Source organism: Typopeltis vanoorti, chromosome 1 (genome assembly GCF_054136105.1).
Source record: "Typopeltis vanoorti isolate ZY-2024b chromosome 1, IOZ_Tvanoo_1.0, whole genome shotgun sequence".
Classification (NCBI taxonomy): Eukaryota; Metazoa; Arthropoda; class Arachnida; order Uropygi; family Thelyphonidae; genus Typopeltis; species Typopeltis vanoorti.
The window spans coordinates 134265512-134287201 of record NC_143549.1 but is presented as its reverse complement, the minus strand read 5'-3'; the positions used below and the strand labels follow the sequence as shown (position 1 = coordinate 134287201).

The window sequence follows — 21690 nt, the reverse complement described above, 5'->3', positions numbered from 1 at the left end:
CCATTTATTTTTTTTTTTGTCTCTCACCCATAAGCAGTTGTAAATCTATAACATATCAGTAGATTGTGTGGGCTAAGAGGGAACTTTAGTATTCCTGTTTTGAGATCTTGCAGAGCACAAATCCAGTGATCCAAATGCAGCAAAACTTTGCAATATACTGTATTGTGCGTCATGCAGAAGTGATATCTTCTGGGGGGGGGGGGGAGTTTTCCACAATTCACCTCATGGGGCGTTATAAACACCAAATACATGGAATTTGCGTATCACGCAGCTCGGTAGATGTCAGCAGGGTTAAAAAAGGAACGAAAAGAGATTTTCCCCTTCATTCTGGTTGTTAATACTATCTGCACTGATGGCACTAATCCTGCCTCAGCATGCTTTGCTTGTGAAGCAAAGCAAAGTAATTGTTTAGCGAATATTTGTTGCTATATTAAGACATGGATGTGCCTTACACAACTGTCTGGAAAATTCTACATCTCTACCCATTCATGCTCTGGCATAGGAGTTGCCTGCAGGACTTTGATCGTCGACTAACATTCATTGCTAGAATGGAGTTGGACGCTGCGTGGCGGTGATTTTGTGGTCAGATGGGGCTCACTTTCATGCAGGTTACTTTATCATTGGACTATTGTTCTTTAGGGACAATCGCCAGTCAGTTCCTGTGACCTACTCAGTTACTGACAGGGGATATTGCGGTATGATAAAGAATTTGTTGTACCACAGCAACAGCATCGACTGAGTATGGATTGTCATTTCCATGCAGGATGGGGTCACCCACACATCGGTCAATCCATAGGAGGTTCTTCGAGAACATTTCACAGAAGCCAGAGCGATCAGTCCCCAGATTTCCACTGCAAGGACGCCTTGTTCATTTGACCTGAACTTGACCCCTGTGACTTCTAGATCTGGGGATTTCTCAAAGATAGGGTTTATCAGGATCGTCCTAACTTTCCAGCATGTGTGCAACATCAGTCCAGACCAGCTATGTTCTGCTGTTGAACACTGCAAAGGATGCAGTTTGTGCTTACGACACATTTAATAGTAGTCAGAGAATGAAAATATTTAGGCTTGTCGCTTTTTTTCCTTTATACACAGAGAAAAATTGCATCTACATCATACTGCATCCCTAGTTGTGAATTTTGGAATTACTTTTTTTTCAGATATCACTTCAGCAGATGCATTCCTGCAAAATTTCACAGCATTCGGACCACTTACCACTCTACAAGCCCTTAAACAGGGACACTTTAATTTTGATCCCCCTATACATATATACAATCTTACTTGAATACAGCTTAAGATGCATATCACAATGTGCTTTGTGCAATTATACCCATGTCACCTCTTAAAAATGAATTCAACATAAGAATTCAAGCATCAACTTAAAGTTCTAATATTATATAATTTTCTTGTGCACAATCAGAATAAAAAAAAAACTGGCTATTTAATCAGAGAGCTGAAATAAGTGCCAGATTTTTCTGAGTGACTTCAATGATAAAAAAATCAGAGGAAAGAATACGCGCATACAAAAAAAGGCAAAGGAAAGAAAGAACGATTGGAATGATTATTTAACTCATGGAGTTGGACTTGCTGAAGAAGCAAACATTAACTGTTATTCAAAATCTATCACACCTCCCTTTAAATTCATTCACAGCTGCTTCTGTCAATCCATTACACTCATTCAACAATCTCCAAGGAAAACACCCATGCCTTACAATATTACCCAACTTCCAGGGGTAACTCCTTGATTCTTTTCCCTACTGAAAAATTTCTTCTGTATCAATCCTATGAATTTTCTTTAGTAACTTATATTTATATCTGTTCTTTTTGGCCTACTGACCAAATTTCATAACCCACAAATTTCAATCTATCCTATAAGAATTCCATACGCCTCTGGATCTTCTCCATCATTTCCATCTGTATCTGTAAAAAAATCAAGCTGGGCACAGAAGTTCGGATATAGCTATATCAGTCTTATGACAGAATAATTATCACTTTGCTAAAGTAAATTGACCATTCTTTCCTGCATTGTCACTATACTTCAACTGCAAATTTCAACATCCCTTCTTTAGTTGTTGCTCTATCCAATTTAGCATAACCGGTAAGCAAGTAAATGATTCTCCTCAAATCATTCTATCAAGTACAAATTAAAACGCAACAGCCCACACAGAATCCCAGGGCATACAACTAGCCACGAGCTCTCCTTGATTCTCCACTATATATATATATATATATATATCTATATCACTCTGCATCCAATCAAATGCCTTTACAAAGTTAATCCCAGTATAGCCATTTCGTGTATCCAACTCAGTAGTCACTTTATTATAGAAATAGAAAGAGTAAACTGCCAAGGATCTCCGATTGACAAAGCTGTACTTTTTATGAATAGAGTATCATATTTATGCTGTAATCCCAATGATTTCTAAATTTGCTCTTAGCCACCAATCCTGACCATTCTAGAATTTATCCATCTCCATCTTGGATTTTTCTTTAGGCTATATATAAAACTATTCTGCTCTCTTTCCACTCGTACAGGGGTCCCTTGTCGGTAGAGACAAATAGCCTGTGAATTGATTCATACCAAACCACCAAAGTAAGAGCCATACTGGACAAGGGAGATTGATACATAGTAGAATACTTAGATTCTTCGAAGGCTTTTGATAGATTATCACAAGACAAGTTGAGCCATGACTGAGCAGATGGTGTTGGATATTAGACTAGCACACTGGATTGGAGATTGGCTACTCTCAACTGAATTAGAAATCTTTTTGCAGATGTACATAAACATCACTTATGCAGCATGCATGTTATAGGCAACTATTTACAAATAACTGGCTGGCTGGAGCCACGTTTTGAAAACAACAGAGCTGACTGGTTTTCTCAAAAGGTGAACACATCCCAGGTTTAATAAGTGGAAAAATCTTACATTGTTTGTCTAAGAGGTATATCTGTAGCCCTAAGACAGTCTGTCAGGAACGAGATCAATGTCTGAGAAGGCTTGTATGGACAAGTAGAACTTCCTGTTTGCAGCAGTTGACTGAAGCATTGGATGTAAACTGCTCCCCACCAGTATCTCACTAAACTATGTACAGGAAATTGAAGAGGATTGGTACTAGCAGTCATATGTCTATGTGGATACCACAGATTTGTGAAGAACTGCAAGTTCATCTACAGTGGTCAGGAACACTATGAGTGGACATTGGAAGACTAGAAAAGTCATATGGTCCAACGAGTCACAATACGAACAGTAGGCAGTTTGGCAGGAGCCCTATGAAGCAATAAACCAGCTTGCCTTATAAACACAACTCATGATTCTGGAAGTAGCGTCATGATGTGGAGCATCTTCTGTTGGTACAGAATGGGTCCCCTGATATTGCTGGGTCAGGTATCCTCCAAGGTACCCCTATTTGAATGTATGGGACATGTTAGAAAAGCAGATCCTGGGGCAAGTCCTCTTCTATCAAATCTGAGCCAGTTAACCTACTGTCCAGTTAATGCTTAGTATGTTATAGACATAGATGCAATCTAACATCTTGTGGAATCTATGCCAAACTACATTAACTGGACAGTAGGGTTCTAATTCAGTGGCCAGTATGTGTAGGTATAAAGGGGAGGAGAATATCCAGAAGAGAAAAGTTCACTGGCATATTAAAACACTGTGTAAAACTAGCTAAACAAAAGTCATGGGAGGACTCTAACTCCTTGCTGTAAAAGGAGTTAGAGATATCTCAGGTATTTGTTTTTAGGGCCATTGCTGTTTAACTTGTTTTGATATTTTGAAGATGATTTGAAATTGGATATTGTTGTATGCAGATGATGCAAAGTTAAGAACTATGAAGAGTAGAGCAGATGCTGTGGCCTTACAAGACTTGACTGAATGGGCACAGGATTGGAGATGCCAGTTCAATTTTACGAAATGTAAGGTATTAAAAATCTGGAAAACAAAGATGGGATGTAGAACTTACTCTTGGTGGGGATATATTGTTGGAGGTGGAGGAAATAAATCTTAGGATGATAAGAATCTAAGGTCTAGACGACACATCACCAAAATTGTAGGGATAATACACCAAATTCTGGCAATGATGCAGAAGACACTGACTTGTACAAGTGAGGAGATTCTGGTTTCACTGTGTAAGGCCTCAATTAGACCATGTATGGATTACTGTGCACAGATTTGGTTGCCTGGTTTTCAGGGAGGGAAGGCAATTCACTAAGACAGTTTCTGGTCTCTGGAATGTTGAGTATGAAGTAAGGTTGAGAAGATGCAATTTGCAAACTAGTGGATAGGCGGAAGAGGCTGATATAAGAGATGTACAAGTTGGTAAGGGATTGTTATGGGATTAACACACTGAAGAGGTTTTTCATAAAATGGTGGAAGGTGAGCAAGAGGTCATCCTTGGAAGCTGTATAAGGAGGGTGGGAGCAAGAAACAAGTTTTTTTTTGCATGGAGAGTTGTGAATGATTGGAACACTGTCCAATGTGGTGTCTGCAGAGAATTTGAATGTATTTAAGACATGGCATGATGAGCATTGTGTATGACAAAGGGACTTCCTGGGATGAGTGACTTCATTGGGGGATTGTGGGATAATACTAATACTCTTGAATTTTCGGCCATTGCATGTTCACCGACTCCAATTGAATCCCTAAAAGCATCTCCCGATCACCTACTTTTATCTCAAGGCAAAACCTTGTTACATTATCTCCATTTGTACATACAACCATGCAGATAAATATATATATCCTCTCTCTCTCTATATATATATATATATCTCCATTTGTACATACAACCATGCAGATAAATATATATATATCCTCTCTCTCTCTCTCTATATATATATATATAAATAAAGATAAGCCGAAATTTGAAATATTTTGAGCTGGGTTAAGCCATTAAGCTGAAATTTGAAATGTTTCATGTCCAACAAAATGTGTTTGCCTTCTTGAGACAATTTGTTGGACATTTCAAAACAATGGAGAACCAGCTTAGCCCGGAACTCAGGGGTTAGGCTCCATAGGGGCAAGGAAAGGGGGGCCCCAGTATATAAATACAGGTAACCCTTGTATAATGCGGGTTAGGTTCCGCAGAAATGACATGTTATATAAATATATGCGAGTCTCAGATCACATAGAAAAAGTAGGGTTATGTACCGAAATCATTTTTTTTAAAAATTATATACAGGGTGTTCGGGATAAATTTGACAGTTTCGTAAGGAAAAAGAAAATCTTCTTTGTATCTATTAAATTTAATGAATTGACAAAAAAACATTACAGGCAGAGTTAATTACAATACTATCAACAAGATTTACTCAAAATAACCACCATTAGCATCGATCACAGCTTCAATTCTGCTTCGGAACCTCGAACAAGCTGATGCTACAGTCTCCCTGGGAAGGGCCGCAAAAACTGTTTTAATTTTATCCATTAACTGGGCTTTTGTATTACTGGAAGTGCGATTGGTGTCTTTTTCAACTGCACCCCATACAAAATAATCCATGGGGTTAAGGTCTGGGGAGTTTGGAGGCCAAACATTTGGACTGGTGAAGTCGTAGAAATTTTCAGACAACCATTTTTGACTTTTCCCAGAGGTGTGGCAAGGGGCCGAATCCTGCTGCCATACATACGGCCTACCATTGGCTACCCTTGTTATCCAGGGCTTGACTACAGTTAGCAACTCCACGAACAAAGCCCGAATTCCAATGCCAGGGTTCTTCAACACCTGTTCCTGCAGATTTGCGAGGAATTCTGCTGTACGAACGCAATCAGATCGTCTGCTAGGGATCTTTCTTCTTGCTACATCCTCGTAGTCACCATTGCAAGTCTCTAGTTCATGCCTGATTGTTTTTACTGTATTCAGGGAGCATTGGGCAGCAGTCGTAATATCCTTATTTTGATGGCGGGCACGAATCATCATGATACAAGTTATTCTCTTCCATGATTCAGGTGGGTTCCAGCTATCCATCCTTTCTGACATCTTGTATATGAATGAAGAAGGGTCCAAACTTTTAAATGAAGAGAAGTGTGTGTTAATACATGTAACTTACGGAAAAATATAATTATAAATATGTCAAATTTATCCCGAACACCCTGTATAAACGACATATCCAACAAAAAAAATATTTTTATTTCATTCAGGTAATTCATGTAAGTTAAGAAAACAACCTATGAAACAAATACAGTATAAAACTTACAAATTGTACTTAAACTTCATTGCACATGATGCATAAATGTTTTAGGCAAAATAAAATAATGTATATTTTAATCTTTCACGAGGATTGGTTAATTAGAAAAAACCACCAGAGGCTTGAACTGTGGAAAGGCAGCAGGAGTAGATGACATTCGACCAGAAATGCTGAAGTATGGTGGTATAAAAGTCTTACAGTGGCTGCACTGCATAGTTCAGAAAGCCTGGACAGAGGGACGAATTCCCTATGATTGGAGCAGAGCTCTCATAGTACCCATATATAAAAAGGGAAATAAAACTGAATGTGAGAATTACAGAGGTATTTACCTAAGTGATCTATGCAAGTATACTTAAGAAACGGTTAAGAATTGTGGAAGAAAAGCTTGGTGAAGAACAAGCTGGATTCAGGCCAAATAGAGGCTGTCAGGATCAATCTTCACTTTACAACAAATAGTCAAGAAAGCATGGGAATATAACATAACAAAGATCTGTATTTAAGTATTTTATCGATTTGGAAAAGGCTTATGACAAGGTGCCAAGAGAGAAGCTATTCAATATGCTACAGTTATATGGTGTCAATGGGGCATTATATCAAGCAATACTTAGTCTTTATTTGAGTTGCAAGTCAGCAGTTAGAATTGAAGTACAGGAAGATGGTTTAATCTTAAATCTGGGGTGAGACAAGATGTACATTATCCCCTCTCTTATTCATTATCTATATGGATCACATTATGAAGGAAAGTGGTATTAAACATATCAAAATTGGAGATGTTAATGTCAGTTCTTTGCTTTATGCAGATGATGCTATACTTCTAAATAAATCCACTACAAGTCTACAAGATTCTCTGACTAAATTGAATAAGTGTTGTAATAGATATGGTATGAAGGTCAGCAATAAAAAGACAAAGAATGAAAATAAGCAAAATCATTGAAAATGTCAACTGTGTTGTGAATGGAGAACCTGTGAAACAAGTAAAACATTTCAGCTACTTAGGCACGATTTTTAGTGAAGATGGAAAATTAAATATAGAAATAGACAACAGAATCAGCAAAGCTGGTATGGTGGGAAGTCAATTGAATAAATTCATATGGAATAAGAGAGTAATTAGTCAGAACATTAAATTAGCTGTATACAAGACAGTGTTCAAACCAGTTTTAACTTATGAATCTGAGAGCTGGGTCAGAAGTAAAACACTTGACCAAAGACTAGAGACTGCAGATATGAGAGTCCTGAGAAAGATTATAGGCATGAACAGATGGCATCAATGGCAATATCATATTAAAAACAAGGATATTAGGAAAGAACTCGACATTGTCAGCATCCAGGAATGCATTAGCAGAGCTAATCTCAGGTGGTATGGTCACTTAAACAGAATGGGCGAAGAAAGATTAGCAAAACAAGTGTTCTCTGCCAGGTTGGCAGCAAAATGACCGAGGAAGACCAAGATATAGGTGGATTGATACGGTATAAAGTGTCTTAGACGATAGAAATATAAGATCTGATAATGTTGGAGTCTTGACAAGTAACAGACTGATTTGGAGGAAAATTGTAGATAGGAAGTTAGTAATGATGTAATTTTTTTCATGTAGTACTATCATATCCTGTACACCCCTTGAGGGTACATTGCAGGAATTTGATGATTTTGTCATGTAATCACCTGATGCATTACTACAAAACAGTAGAGTAATTCTATCTTTGGAAACTTGGAATCCAGGAGCTGATCTTTTATTTTTCGAAATATAGGCGAGTTTTTCCAATATAACCCGGATTCATCCGCATTGAACACCTAGTCTGCACTACAAAAATGTTTATAAACTTTGAGAGTTGTTTAATAAGATTTCCATCCATAGGAATTTTCTTTTGAGGTGCAATCTTCTATCAAAATCATTAGAGATTTCTCCATTTTTCCATTAGAATATCGCGTACACGAGCAACGCGCTTTTCACTCATCATTGACCCAGCAATAAAGACTTCCTCGGATTTTATGTTAATTTGGTTTGATTGTTTGAATTTTGATTCATTTAAATTCAAAGTCCCTGCATAAACTCCTGGTTTTCTCCATTTTTCAACCAATCCAAGATTTTGAATATTTTTCTTCGAGAGAAATTAATTTTGTTTTCAATTTTGGTTTTTCCCTTTCTTTGCAGTTTGTGGCCATTACTATAAAAATTTTTTTTACACAAAAAAGCAAGTATTACCTATTGTAACTCACCAGAAAATAAAGTGCTCAGCTTGAGATGAACACGCTTATGATTTTTAATGCACTTTCCTGCCAGAAACGAGGACAATTTTCAACAATAAATGTTTTATACGGTAAACAATTGAGGTACATGCATGCTAAAGGGTATTTCTCGTAATATAAATTCACTACTTATAATTACATGCAGGATACAGGCAGACAAATTTAACGAAGATAAAATTTGATTTTTAAGTCGAGAGGTGAAAAACATATGAAAAGATAAAGGGCTACTACAATTTGTAGACCTTTTTTTTTTTTTTTTTTTTTTTTTTATCGGAACCATGTTGTATGCGTACCGTGTTATACAAGGGTTACCCGTGTGTGTAGCATATTTTATGCCTGCATCATCCTTGCAGGGACTATGCAGACTATTGAAGCAAATAGTGAAATGGAAGTTAAAAAAAAATTAAAAAGATGACAATATGAAACAAATATTAAATGTAAAATGCATTGTCATGAATATGCTACTCAAACTTCTGACACTATGTGCCTTTAATTATGTATATATATATACTTGCATATATATATTATTCATAAAAGTTGTGCAAAGTGTTTTTTTTTTTTTTTGATTACTTAAACTGGCATAATATTCTCCAATTTATTCTGAATTAGCTGTTTCTTCATTAAACTTATGCAGAGTAATATTTTTTCAGTATATAAATAATACTAAAATATATGAATTATACAGAAATGAATGAAACATATATATCAGCAAAAATTTATATGGTGTAGCAATGTTTAAAATTATGAGCCTGAAATTTAATACATTGTATGTGGAAGTTTTTTTCTTTCTTTTTCTTTTTTTCTCTAAAGGATTTTAATAAGTTTATTTCACTTTATACTTACAACATAACTGCAGAACACAGAAGACAATTCCAATATACAAACTGTATTTCATACAAACCACACCATCACAGTAAAAAATTAAAATGTTATAATTATCTATTAACTATACAACCCCAAAACCATTTTCCCTTTCTGGGTCATTCTGAACAAACAGTCATATCCAAAAATAAGCACAACTTGATATATTACAAAGGAAATAAAAGCTATATAAGAATTATAAAAAAAAAAAGAAATAATAAAAATGAAATCAAGCTAGCCCCATATATAAAAAATATTAAGAAACATGAACAATGTTTGAAATACATTCAAATAAAAACAAATCTCTCACTGTTTATTAAAACAATAGAAGCATACCAAGGGCATGGTTTTATATATCATGTAAAGCAATACAAAATAATGTAATACATTGGGAAAACTTTTTGTCAAGTCTGTGAATATCCTGAGTGAGTAACATCAATTAAATACACAATAATTAAATATTAAATGTTTATTAACATATAAATCAACAAAGTAAAACAGTCAATTCCTATCCATGTAGAACTTATAAAACAGTAATATCTCATGACCTGTTCTAAATACACTCCTGTAAAAAGAAAGCACTGCAAATTGGTGTATCATGAAACAAGTTTACCCTGACAAGAACAGCATTATAAACAAAGGATTCATTCCTGAAGGGTATACCAAAATTCAGACAAATGTAGGTAACAATGTATTTACATGTGTTAAGCTGTTATTTTAAGTATGTCTTCCATGGATGACAAATATGTCTAAAGCAAGTGAATGTGTGTGCCGACCTCCAGTACAGAAGACAAAGGTTATGGATGGACACAAGTTACAGTTACGTAGTGTTTTTAGGTATATGTGTCTATAAAGGAAGTGAAAATCCTGAATTAAACTGTGATCTTTGGTAAAGAAAGTTGAAGATCACAACTGGATGAAGATTATGAGTGACAATTGTCGCACAACAAGTTTTTATGTGGTGAACCGGTGCAATGCCATATAAAAAAAAAAGCATATCTGAAGTAAAATCAATATATAATGAGTATAAAATCAAAACAAATGTAAGTGAAAACAGCATACCAGAAGATATTATCAACCTTACTGTGCATCTGCTAACTTTAAAACACATACTGTGTTTTAAAGACAAAATGAAATAATCATGCTACCTTTAAAAAAGAGCAGCCTGAATTTTCTCATTTCACAACTTATACAGAAACTTTGTTTTGCAATAATGTATGCTTTCATATACATAGTTATATTCCACAGAAATACTACAAATGTGGATATATACTGTAGCAAGAGTGAGAAAAGTCTTGAGTATTTGATAAAATGTTCTTATCAGTCTAGATTTGAGGATTAGAAGTAGTTCTGTTAGAACTACTTCTAACCCTACCATTCATTAAGAATATAGAATTCTTTATAAAGAATTCCAGACACACACAGCACGTGTACATGTGTGTGTGGAGAATTCATTAAGCATTGAAAAATTCATCATAAATCAGCATAATAATAATAACAACAAGCACCATAATCAGCATGGACTTTTCTTAAAAAAATACAAATATGTGACACAGGAATGGACTGTTTTAACTACTCTTCAAAAAACGACCTTTCAATTAACTGACCCTCTGCATGTCAACCAACTTCTGATACAGCATCATGTAATTGTACTTCAATTATCAAAAGGCAAAATGATAACTTGCCTTCTCAAAGCTGGTCAGATAAATAGTAAATTACTGCACCTGATTAACTGAGAAGGCTTTACTTAATTTCTAAGCAAACTCTGAAACATTTTTCAAGTTTCTTCTCCCTTCAGTAATAATACAGAATATGTGTTGTTGTAAATTCACAATATGTAACTATTTAAAAAGTAATAAAAAAATAAAAAATAAAAAAAATATATATATATCAAAAATCATACAAATGAATAAATCATTTGCCAGCTGGCAAAAAAGCACTGTTCATTTTAGCTGTGCATTAAAGAAATAAAAATAGTATAATTTTTTTTATGTTCTTTATTGAATTATGATATAAAAAAAGCAGTTTACTGTTAACAGAGATTTCAAAAGAAAATTTTATGCTAAACTAAATTCTGGAAAATCTCACCCTTCAGAAATGTAAGAATATGCAAAATCAAACAAAATTCAAAAAATAGCATAATTTTGTCCAGCTCTTTAGTTATGCATGCTTCCCAAAAAATAAATGCAGCCAAGATTTAGCTTTGATTTCCAATGGAATGACCATTTTCCTTTCCCATGTCAAACTAAGAATAAGAAATCATGAAATTTATGAGAAATTTTCTGTTAACCTAAAATGTTACAAATTACAGATAATTAAGAATTAATATATAAGTTGCAGTTAAAATTTCATAGTATGTATAGCATATTTTACAACACAACATGCAAATGTTTATAATACTATTTGCCAAAATTAAATATTTTTCCCTCAATTTCTTATATTGGCTCTAATATATATATATATTTTTAATTAATTCTTGGCACTTAGTATGGATAAGCATTATGTCTTCTACATCTCTTCAATTTAAGAAAGAACTTCAGCAGTCTATCACAGTATCTGTTTACATACTACTTGGCCACACTTTATTGCTATAAATAACTTGAAAAATCTTCATATATCGACTGAAAAATTCAGATAAAATTAAACATAATGCAAAATATCTAGCAAGAATTCCAACTTGCTATCAACTAAATTTTTACAAACATGGATGTCTCTGATAAGAATAGTAATACAGTAAATCCTGTGTTATCTGGCTACTCATCAATAGCAACATTATAAGGAATGACTGAATTATAGTACAGATGGAGACTAAACTGCTAGTTAGTAGCAAGATAATGTACCACTTGCTGTATCACATCAGTAAAGGCTACCCTCCTTTCCACATCTCATTTAATGATATCAGTTTCAATGAAATTTCAATAACTATATATATAGCTTAATTTTTAATGTTAATTAGATATTAAGTATTAATTATAGATTATGCATGAAATGTTTAATGAGTAATTTTATGATGGACAGATTCCTTTATCAAAGTGAAACAACCTAATAATGGCCAAAAAGTGTTTTTTTTGCAAATAATTTATTTTCTAAATATAAGTAAATCTTTCACTTGCTCTTGACTATACAAAAAGAATGATCAATAACTAATCCAATATCATATTATGAAGTTCTTAAACATGAACATGACTGAGATGATACTCTAAGAAGCAGTCTTGTTACTTTCACAGCAATGCCAATTCTACTGACAGTTACGTCATTCTCTATCACTGAGAAAACCTCATACTGCTTAACACCTAATAATGCCAGTTTAGATGAGCAAGTCTAAAATTAAGAACATCTATTTTTAGCTCACAATAATATTAAATAGTGATTTAGTAGTGCTAATGAATTTAATGGTTGCATTTCTTAGCAAATTTTAAGTTGTGTAATAATGAAAAATTCTTTTATCTTTGAAATAACTTGAATTATAATTTAGCAATGTAACTTTTTACAATTCTATATTAGCATACTATTGAACAATTGCATATTAAGAATTCCTAATAAAGGTGAATAAATTTTGTTTATAGAAATAATTCAAATTGGAGATCAACTGTTTATTTATAAAGAATAGAGAGAGAAAAAGAACTTATCAGCAAAGTAAGGTTATAAATAATGCAGACATTTTTTTTTTACTAACAGATTTCCAGTACAAAAACCAAAACGCTTTATAGTTACACAGCACACACCACATACGAAATATTACATCTGCTCATGATCATCACTATATTCGTGAAGAATTGCAGAGAACTTAAACAAGCTATAAAAAACAATACAAAATAAATGGACAACTTCTATGCTGAAATTCAGAATGATAGCTGCATTAAGAAAAATTACAATTTTCCCCATTATATCTTTAACAAGGAACATTAGAAAAATGCTCTCGGTAGAATAAAGTACAAGTCTAGTATTTTTCCCCCCTATAATGTACACATGATAACAAACTGAACACTAAACCACACAACAAAAACAGTTTTTATGCAGGCTCATTTCCAGTGAGAAACAAAACACAAAGGGATGTTCGTCACAATGGCAACATCAGCCAGCCACCTAGCGACAAAAAACCAGACTACAAAACAAAATATGCCAGAACTCAAATGGAAGACGTGTGGATTTTGTTGTTTCAAGGAGCTTTGTTAAATAACAAAACTTATTCTAAAAATATAGACTTTGCATTTATACAAACGTAACTTTTAAAACCAAATATACAGAGCAAAAATCAGTATTTTATATATACACAGACAACAAAAAACACTTCTGGTGCAAGTACAGAATTAATCCTAGGAACTATACAGAAGTAACATACACTTATATGTACACAAAAAATGACTAGCATGTGGCCTTTGCTGTGTACTTTCTTGTAAATCTGACACAGGTTTTTCTTTCTATAAACACAAAACATACATATGATATTGTTTCAAAGAATATTAAGTATACCATGTGGCTTAATGAACCCCCAAAAACTACATGTCAAAACTGTTCCCCCCATAATATTAAGTTACAAGTATTGCCATTCACAAAGAACTACCACATTCTACCAAGAGGACCTACTTACAACATGGAGGTTTAAGTAGATATGTTATATCAAGTCTTACTATAAACAATCTGGCTACAGTCAATTGTTAGGTGGATAAACAAGCACCAACCCACTGTCGGCAAATTCTGGAAAGTAGAGGGCATTGGCAAGAAAAGATAACGTGATGAAGCACAGAATTTTGGGCTTTCAGAAATCCAAGGGTCTATCAGCTGATCCTTCTTCTTCATCCTCTTCTGTATCCTCTTCTTGGTCATCATCCTCCCTTGCATGTTCCTGATGATACTGTCCTCTCCTCAAAAGTCCCTCTTTAAAAAGATTATAAAGTGTACATTATTCAAATATGTAAGAATAATATTGAAAACAATCTGGTTATTTATAAATTGCATCTATTTTAAAAAATACTTATAAGTTCAAAGAATATTAGCATAAAGATTTTTATTTCAAGTGGTGGCCTAATCACTTTGGTTTAAATTGACATGAAAATTAAAATTAAATATGAGAGCTATATATTTCCAGTGTAAATAAGGTTGCTTTCCTATATAACAAAGAAGCAAGAGTGCATAGAAATTAGTAATGTTAGTCCCTCCCTACACACACACACTCACAATAAGGTAGCTTATTTCCTTTTCCTTGAAGTCACATTGAAATCTGCTATTCTTTGGATATATAAAAGCTATATAGACATAATATGTACACATGCTAAATATGGATTTTGAAAAGATTATTTAAAACATACTATAAAAATTTGATATAATAAATGGTTTTGCCACCAAACTTTAGCCACAGTTTCTGGTAGCTTCCCCAGAAAGAGCAAATCAATGAGGGCCAACAGAATAAACTTAAAATAATATTTTTCTGGGGAAAAAAAAAAAAGTTACTGGTTAGAGAGAGAGAGAGAGAGATTACTGAATCTTGAGGAGTTCAAAACTTTGCATGTAATTATCAAATCTGAGGCATTGAGCTGTGAAAAATAGAGTCTTTGAAGGAAGGAAGAATGTGAATATTCCTAGATGATTCTGTAAGTAGCTTAGTATTATGACAAGCATATCTCCATGTAATTAAAATAATGATTGTGGGAGGTCTCATTCGACCAACATGTATGTCACATTACCTTAAACCCAGTTACAGTTGCCATACTATAAACACCCAATAGCAACATCTTACTATTAAATATCTATTCTTCATTCTCTCACTCATTATACACATATTTCTTTACTGATAAAATCTCTCACCAACTTGGTTGGTTGAATGGAATCTCCACTCTCTAAACCAACAGTGGGTTCCAATCTCACTGTGGCATGGACATTTTGTGAAATGTTTTGGGTTTCACATTGGCCAGTGAAAAACAATCATTCAGCTTAATGGAGACCTGAAGTCATGCAAAAAAAACTACTATGCTTGGTCTTTAACAGTAGGGGAAACAGATTATCTACTACCTTAGTCCATCCATGCCACTAAGTATAAAGTGGGATTCACACAAGTAAAAAACAAAATACCTGATAGCATCCATCATCTCTTTTTTTCTCCTACCCATCAAGTTGTACAAGCTACAAACCTCATAATCAAAGCCTTAATTTTTATGTAAATCCTATCCACAGAAGACCGACTATAGCAGTGTTAGTACTAGGGTGAAGGAGGAGGCAGCTAAGCTATAATCTATAAATCTAACATGAAACAAAATTTTTACAAGTTACTTCATGTCTCCAATAAGTAAAACTGTGGGCTCCAGAAAACTCACCTACCACCTGAAAGCATTCAACAAGCAAGCATCCATGTCACAGTAGGATTCAAACCCACCACTTGTAGAGTAGACACACTATTCAATTAGCCAACCATACAAACAGCTACTCATCTGTGTGTCCTCTTCACAGGAGCAGCAGTTAACTAAAGGCTCTATGCAATAATAGAACAATTGTGTCGTTTATGCTTGTCAAATAAGTTGCCAAATTACAACATTAAGGAACTGTAAATCCTTATAAATTGCAACACAGTCATCTTCACCCTGTCATGTTCTGCATCTCAAACTGCTTCCAATGATTCTCCCACAACCTATCCTATTTTGTGTTCACTAGCTTCATACTTTATAAGGTTGTCTGGCACTTAAATAACTTCAACATTATATTATTCTGTTCTTATCTAACTTTTCCCAAAACATTTCTATACATCTGGAATTAATTTTCTATTGTGCTGTAATTTAGGTCGTCGACAAGAGCCAGATTTTCCTTTATATCAGCTGTCCTCTTGAATGACTCAGAGAATTTCTCTACTTGTTCCCTATTACAGCCTTCTTTGGCAAAAGCATCTTATATTAAGTGCAAGTCAATCTCAATGTCAAAATTTCCACTTTTCAATTTGTCCACATCACTCTATTCAAAAACCATTTCGCCAGACACTGACTCTGTCTGGGTGAAATGGTTGTGAGAAGGGAACTGACGGAGTTTGAAAGAGCCATGTCAGCAATTAGTGATACAATACTGAGATGGAAGTACAGGGAATCAAATGCAAATGCTACGACAGTGGACAACCCACCATAACCATAGCGTGCCACAAAGGATAATAAATAAAAACCACCATTCATCGACTGACACAGTGAATTCAGAACTGACATTCACAACATGGATTTCCATTGTAGGACTGCAATATGCAAACTCCATATCACTCGAGCCAACATGCAGCATCATCTTCAATGGTGCAAGGAGCATGTACAGTGGGACATAAAAGTTTGGAAAGCTGTGTTATGGTGCAACAACAAATTATGCTACATTCTCTATCGAACAGATGGATGGGTGAGGGGGTGTGGAAGATACCCATTGAATGTCTCTTACCAGAGCATAACCGCAACTATGAAATTTGGAGGTGGTGGTATGATGATATTGTCTTTCCCCCCCCCCCATGGTTTGGCCTCAGACCGCTGTTTGTAGTCCATGAACAATGAACATTCTGGGCAATGCTTTCTACTTTCTGATGTTTCTAACTGACCGTGGTCGCTTTCAGAAAAAAAAAAACCTGTGTGTCATAGGGGCTGTTGCTGTAACTGTGTGGTTTTTAGACATGAACATCACCACACTTGACTGGCAGCACAGACTCCTGATCTCAATCCTATTGAACATCTGTGGGATGAATTGGAGCATAGGTTGAAGTTAAGAGATGCCTGCCATATTACAGTCCAGGATGACTTCATCACATGCCTACAAGAAGAATGGTCCAAAATACCCACTGATCACTATCACATGCTTGTGGAAAGTATGCCCTGTAGGATTGCTGCAATCATTGCAGCAAAAGGAGGTCCTACATCTTATTAAGGTGGATGCCATAGCTGTTTGTTCCTCAAACTATGGTGTCCATTGACTTCTTTTTAAGCAGTGTATGTCTTTTAATGTTTCTTGACTTTATATAATGTGTCATGTAGTCCCCATTAGAAGCTTTTTTGTAACAAGTATAGGTGAAAGCATACAAAATTTAAAAATAAACAGCTGTATAGATTTTTAAGTACCTGTGGTCAAGTAATTCACTTCAAAGAAGGAATGGCAACTAAATTTATGAACACTAAAATTAACTATTTCTAGACATCTATTTCTTCCATTATAAGTCACACTACTTTGTTAAAGCATTGTAATATTGCAATGAAAAAGGTAGTTTCTGTTCAATAGCAAGTCAGGGTTCTAGAGAATGAAGATGTCTCTTTCATTGTGAAAGCATTTAAACATGATGATCATTAGAGTTTTCTATAACGGGCATTGGTAATGTAGCTATGTATGAATAGAAATAGTTTATTTGTTGGAAGTTTTTCTGCTTGGTTATACTATAAATAAAGATGCCAAGAAATTATATTCTTGGTTTAATCCTTTTCACAAGTGTAAGCAAACAAAGTTTGCACCTGAAGTAATTTCAGGACTGGGCAACTCATATGTAGAAGCTAATGACTTCAAATTACTTGACTTAGTATCCCATAATGCAAAGCACAAATTCTTACATACAAGTATAATGCTATGCATTCTAGGAAAGGTCACTACCCAGACTAGTTTTGACCTTTATTGTGATCTCATCAATAGGAGCCAGATCCAGAAGTGATACAAAGATAGAAGTAATGTAGAAGTCATATTTCCATATACGAGTAGCCAAAGGTGTCACACCTTATTATTAAGATACTCTGGAATAGAGATAGATGTTGGACGTTTTTCCACTTGGTTATACTATAAATTAAAGATGCCAAGAAATTATATTCTTGGTTTAATCCTTTATCCAAGTGTAAGCAAACAAAGTTTGTGCCTGAAGTAATTTCAAGACTGGGCTAATACCTTAATAAGGTATAATAAAGTAATGATAAAGATCTTAATAATAAAGGTAACACTTTCGGGCTGCTCGTATACGGAAATATGAGTTCTGCATTACTTCAACCTTTGTATCACTTCTGGGTCTGGCGCTCACTGATGAGACCTCAATAAAGGTCAAAACCATTCTGGGTAGTGACCCTTCCCATAATGCATAGCATTACACATGTCTGTAAGGATACATGCATTGCATTATGGGATACTAAGGCAAGAAATGTGAAGTCATTAGCTTCTATATACGAGTTGCCCAGTCCTGAAATTACTTCAGGCTCAAACTTTGTTTGCTTATACTTGGATAAAGGATTAAACCAAGAACAAAACTTCTCGGCATCTTTAATTTCTAGAAATAGTTTAAATTTACTCGCTAAATTGGGGAATTCTTTTCACACAGTGGACTCACTTGCCTGATAATTAACTTGCCTCTGATGATTCAGAGGCGAGTGACCAAGATAGTGAGTGGCCTCTGGAATGTTCCCTATGAAGATAGATTGAAGATGTGTGGATGGCAGAAGTTGGTTGATAAGAGAAAAGGAGGGGATATAATAGAAAAAAGTTGCTTAAAGGATTTATAGGATGCAAGGGAAATGTTTCAGCACTTGACTAGAGGGGCCACAACAAGAGGTCATCCCCGGAAGTTGAATAAAGGTGTGGTTAGTAGTGATGTGAGGACTAGATTTTTTGCTTGGAGAGTTGTGAATGAGTGGAATAAGTTGCCAGAGTCAGTTGTGAGTGCTTTGTCTGTTAATGGATTCAAGAAGAGGTATGATAGATTGAGTGAATAGATTGGGTCTCCTGCGATGAGTTTTCAGACTCCATAATAATATTGAGCTGATATGGAAATTAAGCTTATATGGAAATATATGCTTAATGTATGTGTCAACTCACTAGAATGAACTTGTAAGAACAAAAAGAATAGCTTCTTATAATAGAAGGATAATACAGATTTTCCTTTAGAAGAACTAATACATTGGGAATCAGAGAGGGCTTTCTGATGGCATGTTACAGTGAGAGTTGACTGGATTGTTTGAGAAAAGTACACTGTTTTAAACTACAGTAGGGAGACAGTTTTTTTTTTTAATTTATTAATTAGGAACATGTAATTTTTATGCAGATAACATGACTTGAAAAATATGATCAACAGGAATACCAGGTTTCTGAGTATAGCAGGATGAAAACTGCTGCAATAAAAATATATAATTTTGTTTCAGAATATAGCATTTTAGTCACTATAACCATTCATTCAATCATTTTCAAATGATGATGACATCACACTGACTTCTGTTTTCTATATGTTATTGTAGAAGCAAGATATTAAAGTTATATGAAATGAAGAGAATTACATTCTATGAGAATTAAATGAAAGAAGATAGTCAAAAAAAGTTGGCATAGCTGGACATTAGAAAACATACATTGAAGGAAGAAAAAAAGAATAAGATTAGTGATCTACAAGAAAATTGATAAATAAAAAATAAAATAAAACAAAACATGAAATTATGTGTAGAAATATTTGAAAAAGGTAATAGAATAAGGAAGGAATAAAACTTCTGTCCATCTTTAATAGAAGTCTGGAGGAGGATATAATACCTAAAGACTTCGTAAGATCTATTTTTATTCCTATTCCCAAGACTACAGGAACAATGGATTGCAACAAGCACAGAACTATCAGCTTGATTAGTCACATTGCAAAAGTCCTAATCAACATAATATATAGAAGAATGGAACAGATGATAGAGAGGGAATTAAATGAAGCACAGTTTGGTTTCAGGAGAAACAGGGGAACCAGGGAAGCTATCAGAACACTACGATATTGAGGGAAAGAATGATCGAGCAATAAAGATTTATATCTATGCTTTGTGGACTATGAAAAAGCTTTCATTAATCACTCTGTTTTATTTGATATTTTGCATAAAATAGGAATAGATAAAAATATTATGAGAATTTTGTTCAGAATATACAAAACTTAAGAAGCCAGGGTCAAATTTGAAGGAGAGGATACTGAATGGATCCCCATAAAAAAGGGTGTGAGATAAGGGTATGGGATGTCCCCACTCCTTTTTAATGTCTATAGTGAATGGATGATGAGGGAGGCCTTGGAAGATCTGAAGGATGGAATAAAGATAAACGGACACCTGATAAATAATATAAGATATGCAGATGACATTGTACTTATGAGCAAAACTGAGAAAGGCTTCAAATAATTTTGAACAGACTGAACAAGGTTGGAAATGAGAGATATAAAATGAAAATAAACATTCAGAAGACCAAAGTGATGAAGATTTCAAGGAAAGGAAAGGAAATCACTTTGAATGGACGAAGAATAGAAAATGTAAAAAGTTTTGAATACCTTGGGAGTGAGATAACAGAAGCCAGTAGATCTAATTATGAAATTAAGCACAGAATTAAAAAAGCAAAAGCAGCATTTTTTCCAAATATACCACATATTAGGAAACAGAAATCTGAACAAACAGTTAAAAGTAAGAATCCTCAAGACAATGATCTGGAGTGTGGGGGACGTATGGATGTGAGTCCTGGACGATCAATAAGGAGATGAGTGACTATTGAATGCATTTGAAATGCGGTGCTTGAGAAAAATGGATCGTATCAGCTGGACTGAAAGAGTGAGCAATGAAGAGATTCTTAAAAGATTCAAAATGAAAAGAGACTATATGGCTAGTATCCAAAGAATAAAAATAGCATTTGCAGGACTTTTGATGAGGGGTTCTTCTGGAGAGCTTCCCAGAATAGTATTGCAGGGGATGGTGGAGGGAAAGAGAGGAAGACCCCGACTGCAAAGGAAAGACAAGATCAAAGATTGGACGGGCAAGAATCTTACAGAAGCAAGAGATAGAGAGGCATGGAAGCAGACTGTTCACCAGCTGCAACCCTCTTAAAGAGGAGGCCACAGGGTTAGATTAGAATAGAATAACAAAGTAAATTTATATTTTAAAACTCTTTCAGTAAGCCTCATTTAAAAGTAAATATAAACAAATTATCTTCTTTTCAAATACAACATTACTCACCACAATCAGGGCGTCCTCTACGACGAGTATTTGTGAATTCTACACCATGCCTGTCCACACACCAACAAGTTCCTGAACTAGCATGACACTGGGTAGGAAGATAATAGCCATCTCCATCACACTGTGGCATATAAACACCTGAAAGAAAAAAATAAGCTTTATTTTCCTCTTTAAGTTAAATACTGCAATGAAAATAAATAAAATAATTTTTTTTTTTTTTGTTATGAGAACAACCTGCATTTGTTTTGAATCCCCATGCCACACACACATCAGTATGTAAAAGGAAACATAAGAACCTCTACTCTATGAAGTTTCAAGAAAATTCTGTGAAACTGCTTTGACAAGATTTTATTTAACACAATACAATGTGATATATTGAAGAAATTCAGACACATCAGAGTAATTTAACCACATCCTGGCCTTGACATCTTTACACATCAAGAAATATATAGATGCAAAGTGTGCATAGAAATTGAAATA

General features: G+C 34.5%; 1 protein-coding gene across 1 annotated transcript in view; it reads right to left on the bottom strand.

The window, feature by feature from the left end:
- Positions 1-9180: 9180 nt before the first annotated feature.
- Positions 9181-21690, bottom strand: part of LOC150110449 (proteoglycan Cow-like) — a 200455-nt gene continuing 187945 nt past the window's right edge. The window contains exons 10-11 of the mRNA XM_090399367.1: positions 21211-21348; positions 9181-14164 (exon numbers count right to left, since the gene is read on the bottom strand). Coding sequence (XP_090255493.1) covers positions 14046-14164; positions 21211-21348 — 257 coding nt within the window. The 3' untranslated portion in view covers positions 9181-14045. The remainder of the gene's footprint in view (positions 14165-21210; positions 21349-21690) is intronic.